The sequence below is a fragment of the Choloepus didactylus genome, chromosome 11 (assembly GCF_015220235.1).
Source record: "Choloepus didactylus isolate mChoDid1 chromosome 11, mChoDid1.pri, whole genome shotgun sequence".
Taxonomy (NCBI): Eukaryota; Metazoa; Chordata; class Mammalia; order Pilosa; family Megalonychidae; genus Choloepus; species Choloepus didactylus.
The window spans coordinates 56,625,634-56,637,311 of NC_051317.1; the positions used below are offsets into that span (position 1 = coordinate 56,625,634).

Below are 11,678 nucleotides of genomic sequence, written 5' to 3' on the forward strand. Positions count from 1 at the left end.
CTCCCCCTGAGTACCTCTTTGTTGTTCAGATGTGGCCCTCTCTCTCTCTCTAAGTCACCTTGGCAGGTGAACTCACTGTCCTTCCCGCTATGTGGGACCTGATTCCCAGGGTTGTAAAACTCCCTGGCAACACAGGATAAGACTCCCAGGGATGAATCTGGACCTAGCTCTCATGGGATTGAGAATATCTTCTTGAACAAAAGGGAGGTGTGATATGAAATGAAATAATGTGCCAGTGGCTGAGAGATTTCAAATGGAGTCAAGAAGTCACTCTGGTGGACATTCTGATGCACTATATAGATAACACCTCTTAGTTTTTAATGTATTGGAATAGCTAGAAGTAAATACCTGAAACTATCAAACTCCAACCCAGTAGTCTGGATTCCTGAAGACAATTGTACAACAATGTAGATTACAACAGGTGACAGTGTGATTGTGAAAACCTTGTGGATCACACTCCCTTTATCTAGTGTATGGATGGATGAGTAGAAAAATGCAGACAAAAACTAAATGAAAAATAGTGTGGGATTGGGGGGATGATTTGGGTGTTCTTTTTTACTTTTATTTTTTATTCTCAGTCTGATTCTTTCTGATGTAAGGAAAGTGTTAAAAAAATAGATTGGGGTGATGAATGCATACCTATATGATGGTACTGTGAACAGTTGTTTCTACACCATGGATGATTGTATGGTATGTGAATATATTTCATTAAAACTGAATTTAATTAAAAAAATAATTGTAAAGTGAATTTTCTTTAGATCCAGAAAATATTTTTCCCATTCATTTTTTATCATTGCTTTTATTCTTTCAGTTCTATTTTTAATGAAGTTTGCATTTTTATGTACATTGGAAGCTATTTTACAATTTTCATTCTGTCTCTGTAACTCATACCTAATTTTTATTATTTTCTTTGGATTTCTGGGAAAATTTATTCTACATGCAATTTATTTTATTTCATTACACTCATTTTCAAGGGAATATAACTTGTTTACTGACATCACATTAAATTTTACATTTGATAACACTATTTTTATTCTTGACTGCATCATTTCTTTCCAATGTCTAGAATAATAAAGAGGTAATAATAGGAAAAAGTCTGATGATCATGCAACTACCCAGGAACCTGAAGTTTCTCTCCACTCCCATTGGGAAGTAGAAAATGCAATAATATACTACTTTGTACATCACTGTACATAGGCACAAAAATATTTCATTTCCAATATTAAGGGACTTGCATCAGTAGACCACATCAAACAAATTTCCCTGGGGGAACTTAATACCAAAATTCATTTGAGGGAAAATAGAACAACTGAATTTAATGATGAAGAAATTCAAAGTCAAGGACTGTATAAAAAATACATATTTTTACTAAAAACAAATAATTGCAATACTCTAAAATATCTCAGAGAATTGAAAAATTGAGAAAGAAATACGTTTTATTTACTAATAACAAAACAATAAAATAGCACAAACAAAAGTCATGCAAAATAAAAGGGAAGTATATACAATTATAAATATATTGCAATTAAGTAAAAATTAGCATGTCATGGGTGCAAAATACTAATGATAAAATATTCTTGTAAATCTCAATAAGATATCAACAAGATTAGTCTCCTCTTCTGTGGCAATATTAATACATTCCATAGTTCATAACAGAATATCTGTGTTTTAAATGACTATTAACAAATATCCATGATTTCAGAACATTAAAAAAAATCCACTAAAACATCAGGAAATCATATTAGCTTTCCTTTCAAGGTAGAGAAAATTTAATGTGTGGAAATAAAGAAAATAGTTTACATAATACCTTAGAATTACATTTAATTTTGTTCAGACTGTTGATTTTCCTTTCTGTTTAACTATCTAATTCTTATTTTCTAATAACCCCACAAGAAAAACACCCACAAAACAAATTATCCATTTTATGAATGACTGATTTCACAGCCTCTGGTAATTTTATTTTTTCTAATGATTTTTTAAAATTTCAAACATTTTCTATCAACATAACTTTTTTTGTGTTCATCTAATAATTACATGAATAGTTATGCATATACATTTTTAACACTCCTAGGGTTAATGAATTATTCATTAATAAATAGAGTATTGTATATCAATTATCAATACATTTATAGAACATCCTTATTAATTTCACATGTTTGAGCTAATTAATTTTATCATGGTGAAATAGTAAGATTTTCTTTAACTTCTCTTCAAATTATGTATTAATTGCATTTTTTTTTAATTTTGGTAGAAATTTTTGTCTTAAAATATGGTAAAATTTTTTCTAGTGTTTTACCAATAACTATAGAAATCTTTGTTTTATTTTAAAATTAAGTTTGTGCTGCTTGCAAAACCTAAGGAAAGATTAATGAGCATATTTCAGTATCACCCATTATTAAATTATCATATTTTATTTAAATAGAAATAAACTTTATGAGAAAGAGTAGGATGTACATGGGTGCTAGTATAACTTTCATTTTGTGGGAAAACTGGTTTTGTTGATTTTTTTTTCCATATGGAGTTGCTTTTTTTTTTCCTCTCACCACTCATTTCCTCCCTCTTCAAGGAAATTTCCAGCAATTCTGAATTATTGAGTAAAGTGATCAAAATATGAGTATTTAATCATTATTTTTTTTTTTTTTTACTTTTCATAGTTATTTAATTCTCTAGGTCTGTTTTTAAAATTAAAGTTGTAGGTTTACAGAAAATTATGCATTAAATAAAGTTACAATATACCACCCTATTATTAACAGCTTGCATTAGTGTGGTACATTTGTTACAATTCATGAAAGAACATTTTTATAATTATACTATTAATTATAGTCCATCATTTACAGTAAAGTTCACTGTTTCTGTTGTACAAGCTTATGTGTTTATTTAAAAAAATATTTTATTTACAATCTAAAATTTCCCCTTTTAACAATATTCACATATATAATTTTGAATAGATACACACATATATGACAATATTCACGTACATAATTCAGTGCTGTTAATTACATTCACAATTTTGTGCTACCATCACCATCATCCATTACCAAACCATTAAAATGAACCCAAAGAGAAACTATAATTTAAGCATTAACTCTCCATTCCCCTACTCCAACTCCAGTCCCTAGTAATCTATATTCTAGTCTCTGATTCTATGAGTTTGTTTATTCCAATGATTTCATATCAGTGAGATAATATATTTGTCCTGTTGTGCCTAGCTTACTTCACTCAACATGATGTCTTCAAGATTTATCCATGCTATTGCAAGTATAAGAACTTTAGTCTCTTTTTATGGCTGAAAAATATTCCATTGTATGTGTATACCACATTTTATTTATCTATGCATCAGCTGGACATTTGTGTTGATTCTGCCTTTTAGCAATACTGAATAATGCCATCATGAACACTGGTGTACAAATATCTGCTTGAGTCCCTGCTTTCAGTTGTTTTGGGTCTATACCTAGAAGTGGGGCTGTGGGATCATATGGTATTTCTATATCTAACTTTCCAAGGGACCATCTTGGCCTCTTTTATTAATTAACATAGCAGTCTTGAAAAAAACTTTCTCTTATAGATCAAGCTAAAACAACTGCATGAACCTTGAATAAGAAGAGGAAAACATAATTTTCCTAACTCTTATTTTTATTTGTTAAACCTGTTTTATAAGCTCATATTTATAAGTAGTAAGCACAAAATAAAAAGAATGTTTGTGGAACAGTTTTCTTTATGAGAGGAATTCTCAGTTCATTGGTTCAATTTTTCAAACTTTATTTATCAAAAAATTAAAACAAACAAAAAAAATACAACATTTAAAACAAAACAAAGGACTAAGAAAACCAAATAACCTAAAATAACTACTTTGCTTCCAACATGTTTCTGCCAATTTTTTAATATTTTTAAATATTTGACTTTAGTTTCACCAACTTGTCATTTTTTATCTTGACCAAAAACATGATAGAATTTATTTTTACTGCTCTAGAATATCACTAATTACTAAAAGACATGAAGAGATCCAATTTAAATGTTTTCCCAAACAACTCAGATTGCACTTAAGCATTAATACAATTATTAATGTTTAAGGATTTATATTAATAAAATATATTCAAAATTTATTAAAAAAGATATCAGTTGAGTATAGCAAACAAAGGAGGAAATGCTGCATACTGGGTATCACCAATCTCACCACCAACCTCCCCTCAAGGGCAGAAAACAGCTTTTAATATATTAAAATATCCTGGAAAATGATTTATTCTGTTAATATATTAAAATATCCTGGAAAATGATTTACTTGTGCCAAGTTTCTTCCAAGGCTTTAATTAGTATTTTAAGGGTATCAAGTTATGTTCTTGGGTCTCATATAAGTGAAGGTTTTGACCATCACTGCAATTTTAAATTTGGGATGAAACCATATATTTTGCTTATGGTTTCATGCTGCCCTCCAATAACCTTTTCATCATAGAATACAAGCCACCTCACCTTTCTCTAGATCCGTTTCTGCTGGAAACACTATATCAAAACGGTAACTAATCCCAAACTGATTTTATTTAACTTTCTCTTTGCAAAGAACTAAGTAGTGAAGACTTTAATTCTAATTGGATCAACTACTGTCTCTTCTATAGTGTGAGGAATGGTTAATGAAGTCATCCCCAGATTAGCAAAAATGGAGAGAACTTGTTGCTATCAGAAATTTCCTAAAACAAATACAAAGGAAATCATTCAGAATAAGACAGGGTAATACAGTAACTTTTCAGACTTGTCCACATGAAAACAAAAAGAATTATCAGTAGAAGTAACTACATAGATATAAAACAGTAGAACTGTATTTTTGTTTGTAACAATTTTCCCTCATATGTGAGTTTAAAAAATCATAAAGTAATAGTTATAAATCTGTACTGGTGGGCATACAAAGTATAAAATTTTAATTTTTAGAATAATAACAGCAAATGGTGGGAAATGAGTTGCATCATAGCACAGTTTTTGTATACTATTGAAATTAAATTGTACTTAAGTCAATAAATGTTGGACCAGGCAATTTTAAATTAAGATGCTATTTATAATTCCATGGAAACCACTAAGAAATTAACTGAAAATATATAGTAAATTAAACAACAAATTAAAATTTTATATTACAAAATATCAATGTAATGCAAAAGAATGTAATACTGAAGAAATAGGAAAACAAAATAGATATAAAAACACAGAAAACAGTAAAATGGTGATTGTAAGTCCTACCTTATCAGCAACTGCATTAAATGCAAATGGAATAAACACCTCAGTCGAAAGGCAGATATTGGCAGATTGGATCAAAAAACAGGCTCCAACTATCTGTGGCTACAATAGTCAAAGACATAAAGCAAAATAAGATGGAAAGGATACAGAATGGAAACAGCATGCAAAAAGAGCCCATTGGCTATACCAATTTCAGACATATTAGACTTTAAATCAAAACTTGTTACAGTGAAGATATACTGACAAAATGGTCAATCTGTCAGGAAGACACACAATTTTAAATGTACATATTGAACAACATGCTCCAAAATACATGGAGCAAAAACTGATAGAACAAGAGCCAAACAGACAATTGAATGATAATGATTGGAGACTTCAACACTCCAATTTCAAGAATGCATAGAACAGCTAACTAGACAGAAGATTAACAACAAAATGGGAAACTTGAAGAACACTATAAACTAGACCTTGGTGCCGCATACACAACAATCCATCCAACAACAAAATAATATACCTTCTTCTCATGCACCCTTGGAACATTCTCCAGCAAAGAAAATATGTTAGACTATAAAACAAACCCCAATAAATTAAAAAGAATTTAAATAGTACAATGTATGTTCACTGACAATTATATAATGAAATTAGAAGTCAATTACATGAGGAAATTTGTGAAATTCCAAAATATGTGAAGACTGAAAAACACATTCCAAAAATAACCAATGAGTTGAAGTATAAATCACATGGGGAAATATAAAATCCTTTTAACTAAATGAAAATGAAAACACAATATACCATTAGTTATTGAATGCATCTAAAGCAGTTCTAAACATGCAATGTATAGCTGAACACCTACATTCTAAAAGAAGAAAGATCTCAAATCAATAACCTAAACTTCTACCTTAAGAAACTGAAAAGAAGCAGAGTACACTAAACCCATAACCAGAACAAGGAAGGGAATAATGATTGAACTGATGATATAAATAGAAACTAGAAAAACAGTTGAGAGAAGTCAATAAAAGCAAAAGGTATTTCTTTGAAATCAATAGAATTGATAAACTTCTAGCCAGACTAATCAATATAAAAAGAGAGAAGATACAAATTACTAAAATTGACAATTAAAGAGGGAATGTGGAGCGCAGAGCGGTTTAGTCGGTGGCCGAGGGAGCATTGTCTGTTGGTTGTGGTTTTTCGTTGGGGCTACCCGAGGCGAAGCGCCGGTCGAAGAAGCGGCTCAAGACATCAGTTTTGGGTAGAAGAAAATGGCCCGAACCAAGCAGACTGCTCGTAAATCCACCGGGGGGAAAGCCCCGCGCAAACAGCTGGCCACCAAGGCTGCCCGGAAGAGCGCCCCCTCTACCGGCGGGGTGAAGAAACCGCACCGTTACAGGCCCGGGACCATTGCGCTTCGAGAGATCCGGCGTTACCAGAAATCGACCGAGCTTCTGATCCGGAAGCTGCCCTCCCAGAGGTTGGTGAGGGAGATCGCCCAGGATTTCAAAACCGACTTGAGGTTCCAGAGCGCGGCCATTGGCGCTCTGCAGGAGGCTAGCAAAGCGTACATGGTGGGTTTATTTGAGGATACCAACGTGTGTGCCATCCACGCGAAGAGAGTCACCATCATGCCCAAAGACATCCAGTTGGCTCGCCGGATACGGGGAGAGAGAGCTTAAGAGAAGGCGGTTTTTACGGTGTTTTGTAGTAAATTCTGTAAAATACTTTGGTTTAATTTGTGACTTTTTTTTGTAAGAAATTGTTTATAATATGTTGCATTTGTACTTAAGTCATTCCATCTTTCACTCAGGATGAATGCGAAGTGACTGTCCACAGGCCTCAGTGGTGAGCGCTGTTGCTCGGGAGTGACGAGTTGCTAATATGCAGAAGGGGTGGGTGAGGTTTCTTGCTTCTCATGATGCATGTTTCTGTATGTTGATGACTTGTTTGGGTAGCTATTAAGGTACTAGAATTGATAAATGTGTACAGGGTCCTTTTGCAATAAAACTGGTTATGACTTGATCCAAGTGTTTAACAATTGGGGCTGTTAAGTCAGACCATACATCACTGTGATAGAATGTGGGCTTTTTCAAGGGTGAAGATACAAGTCTTAACCACAGTGTAACTTACAGTTTCCTTAAAAAAAAAAAAAAAAAGTAAACCTGGCAGCTATAGAATATACTATGTGCATTTATAATAGCTATTTTATATATTGTAGTGTCAACATTTTTAAATTAAATGTTTTACATTCACATGTGGTGGGGAGTCTTGTCATTGAGGTGTGTGTAACTTGGGAGTCCAGGTGGTTTTCTCCCAACTAGACTGCACTTGATTTAGTTGTAGGAAATGCTATGCCGCATTGTACCTTGCATAAGTCCTCATTCTACCACATGTTAACTAACCCTCTAGTTGATAACTGCAGACACTAATGGGGGATTTTATTTATAAGGGCTCTAGAGAATATAGAAGTTTTTCACACCAGCATCTTCTGTTACTAATCTTCAGATTATACTAGTTAGTGCAGCTTTTCATTGTGTCGTGGTGGGTCTCATAACTAGGTTGAGTTTTTCTCCTCTACCAAGAGGAGACAATACCGAACTTCTTTTCCTTGTGGAGTTTGTATTATAGTAACCCTTAGAGTAAACTTGCTGTGGGAGAAGGGCACACAGCTCCAGCTCACTGAACTTCTGCCAATTACGATGTCGGGCTAGGTTACGTCTAGTATACCGTCCTGGGGAAATCACTTTTACAGAGATGGCCTTCAGAGTGGTTTTCAAATTTTATCTCCTATTGAAGTTTATAGGTCAATTATGTGTGTTGACTAAATTTACAAATAAAGTTGTTTATCCAACTTAAGTGTTAAACCTAAATTGAATGTGCAAAGCTTTAATCCATTACCTAAGTTCTTTGTATCTTAAAGTTTGAACTTAAATTATTTCAGCTTCTGCTTGGTAGGCAAAAAGAATCTTATTTACAAAGATGATTGTAGAAAGCATGTAAATTAATTCCAACAATTGTGTTCTGATATCTAAAAATACTGTGATTGCTCTATAAAACTGTGGACTTGGGACAAAAGTACAATAGGGTTTTTTCTCCCTGTATTGTCAGGGAATTCAAAATACTTTTATCACATCTAAGGTCCAGTACAACAGGCCAGAGAAACTTTTAAAATGCTACGGCTCAGATTTGGGATCTCTTCAATGAGCTGGCTTCTGAAGCAGGTTTTATAGAATTTTTTTATGCAGCAGGTTATTATAACACAAATCCACAGGTGTAGAACTCACTGGTCTAAGCCCCCTTTCAGTTTGAAACCAGTTTCTTTAACCAGTGAAGGCTCCAAGTGTTGCAGTAGGTTAGTGTCAGCAAGGCATGGGCAGAGCATTCTGTTAGGAAGCTAGTAACTGTATAAAGAATACTTGCCCTATTAAAATAGCTTTTTTTAAAATAGAAGTTTGCGTAAGTGTCAGATTCCAGGGACTTATTAAGGGAGCAAGCTAAGAGTTTTAAGTCAAAAGGCTTTGGGTGGGATCTTGGTAACTTGAGCCTTGTGAGTTGTTGAAGGTGGAGACCAGTACTACACAGTGAAGTGGTTTTCTCTTGGAAACAAGTTCTGGAATAAGCACAGCACACAGTTCTGATAGTCGCCTCATTTCTGCTTCTGACTACAATCCTAGCCCTGGGCTGTGCTCTGGAGTGTCTTGTAGTGTCTAGCATATAAGTATACAGGCTGTTTGCACTGATAGGTTATTACAGGTAGTAAAACTTAAAACTAAGTGGGTGACAGTTGAATCTCTCGGTAGCATCCTGATAATACCAGGGTTCTTGGAATTTATCTTATTACTCAGTTTAGCATCTGCTGCTCAAGTGCATCTCATGGTTTCAGATTTGGCTTGAGCACATGTAACGCAAGCAGAAGTATTTTTTTGGTTCCAGGAAGCTGCCCATACAGGATACTGCTGGGTTAAGGGTGCAAGGAGGAAAGCAGGAGATAGCCTGTGCCCTTGATGGATGAGATGAAAATAAAGTTTTTGAAGTTGAGACTTTCAAAAAAAAAAAAAAAAAAGAGGGAATGTAACTACTGAGCTTAGAAAAATAAGAAGTTTCTAAAGGAATACTATTAACACTTGTATGTCAACAAAGTAGATAACATAGAAACAGAAAATTCCTGGAGAAACAAATTACTGAAACTGACTTAACAAGAAATAGAAAATGTGCATAGACCTTTAACAGGTAAAAGATTGAATTACTAATGAAAAAAATTCGCAGAAAATCTAGGCCCTGATGACTTCATGAGAAAATTCTGTCAAATGTTTAAAGAAGAATTAACATAAATCCTTCACAAACTTCAATGATATCAATGTATAGTGGACACTTCCCAACCCATTCTCTGAGGCCAATAATATATTGGATGCCCAAATCAGACAAGTTATCAAAAGACAAGAAAACTTACAAATACAGTTTTTCAAAAATCTTCAACAAAATACTGGCGAACTCCAATTAGCAACAAACAAACAGATAATACACAATGACCAGGTGGGATTTATATCAGGATGCAAGGGTGGTTCAACATACGACAATGGATCAAATTAATAAAAGATAAAATTGCTTGATCATCTCAATACATTATAAAAAAGTATTTGGCAATATTCAACAACTTACATGATGAAACACATACACACAAAAAAGACTAAGAAAGGAAATGAGCTACCTCAACCTGATAAAAATTATATATTAAAAACCCAGGGCTAACATCATAATTAAGGTATAATTAAAGTTAAAAGCTAGATGATTTGCCCCACAGATCAGTAACAAGACAAGAATGCACACTCGCCTCATTTCTATTCAGCAATATCCTGGAGGTTCAGGCAAGGAAATAAGCATGAAAAAGAAATGAAATCATCTAGTTGAAAAGAATAAGGAAAGCCATTTCTATTTGATGAGGATGTGATCTTGAATATGGAAAATCCAAAGGAATCCTTAAAGAAAAAACTATGAGAGCTAATATAAATTTCAGCAAAGTTGTAGAATGAAAAGATGACATTTCTAAACACAAGTAATGAACTCCTAAATGAAATTAATAATTCCTAAAATGAAATTAATAAAAGGAATTAATATTAAATTAAAATACCCCTAGTTTTTGATGCTTTTAAATAGCATCAAAAACTAGGGGTAAATTTACTGAAAAAGTGAAAGATTTGTACACTAAAAACTTCACTGACATGAATTAAGAACAAAAGACCTAACAAAAAAGGAAAGACATCTCATGTTCATGATTTTCAAAACTTATCTCATTAAGATAGCAATAATTTTTACAATAATTTTACAATGGTTTGCAGAATCCAAGTCCAACAATCTATACTGCCCCTTCTCCTGATCTCCTTTCCTCCTGAGCTTCCTTTCTCTCCTGCTACTGACCCACTGGCACCCACCCATCCAGACACACGTCCACCTCCATCTCTGCACATCTCCACCCTATGCTTTGAAAACATAGGCTAGGCCAGGCCACCACTCATGCTCTCATTTCTTCCATGTCTCTGAGTCTCTGCTCTAATGTGCTTTTCCAAGAAATCTTTCTTGATAACACCATCTCAAATATTATTTCATTCACTCTATATCCCCTGTCTTGGTTTCTAGGCTGCTGTGACAAATACCAGACAATGGGTTTGCTTAAACAATGGGAAATTGCTGGCTAATTGTTTTGAGGCTGGGAAAAGTCCATAATTGAAGCATCAGTGAGGCGGTGCTTTTTCCCCAAAGTCTAAAATATTCCAGTGCTGGCTGCTGATAATCCTTGGGGTTCTTTGGCTTGTCTTCCTGCCTCAGGTCACGTGGTGATTTCCCCTCCTTTTCTCTTTGGGGTTTCTGTTGAGTTCTGACTTCCTGCTTCCACTCCTCTCATTGGCTTTGTCTTCATAAGAACACCAATAATAGGATTAAAATCCATCCTTATACTGTTTGCCACACCTTAACTAAAGATAACACATCAAAGGGTCCTATTTGCAATGGGCTCATACCCACCAGAATGCTGTTAAGATTAAGAACATATTTTTTTTCCTGAGGTACATAGTTCCACCTACCACATCCCCTTAGCCTGTTTTATTTTTTTTCTTCTCAAATTTATCCTAATTTTTACTGTTTTACTTGTTCATTCTTTTTGAATGCTTGTTTATTGTCTATCTCTATGAAAAGAATGAAGTTCTATGAGGACATGGAGATTATTTTGTTCACAGCTCTATTTCCAGAGACTAGAAAATTGCCTGGCACATAGACATGATGTTAAAAATTGCCAAATATCTTTGGGGAGGTAACTTAACATAGAATAATTCTAAAATGGAATGCCACCAGGTTTTACTCCTATTTGTGCATATGATTAAAAAAAAACAACAAATACTGAACCCATTTTAGTAAGAGACTTCAAATTTCAGTAACTCATAAACATTCTTTTGCATTTTCCTCAGTGCCCTTTG

General features: G+C 33.7%; 1 protein-coding gene across 1 annotated transcript; it reads left to right on the forward strand.

The window, feature by feature from the left end:
• Window positions 1–6,429: 6,429 nt before the first annotated feature.
• LOC119506378 (histone H3.3A-like) lies at window positions 6,430–7,403 on the forward strand. The gene has a single exon (XM_037799410.1). The coding sequence runs from the start codon at window positions 6,480–6,482 to the stop codon at window positions 6,888–6,890; it is 411 nt and encodes a 136-aa protein (XP_037655338.1). The 5' UTR covers window positions 6,430–6,479; the 3' UTR covers window positions 6,891–7,403.
• The last annotated feature ends 4,275 nt before the right edge of the window (window positions 7,404–11,678 follow it).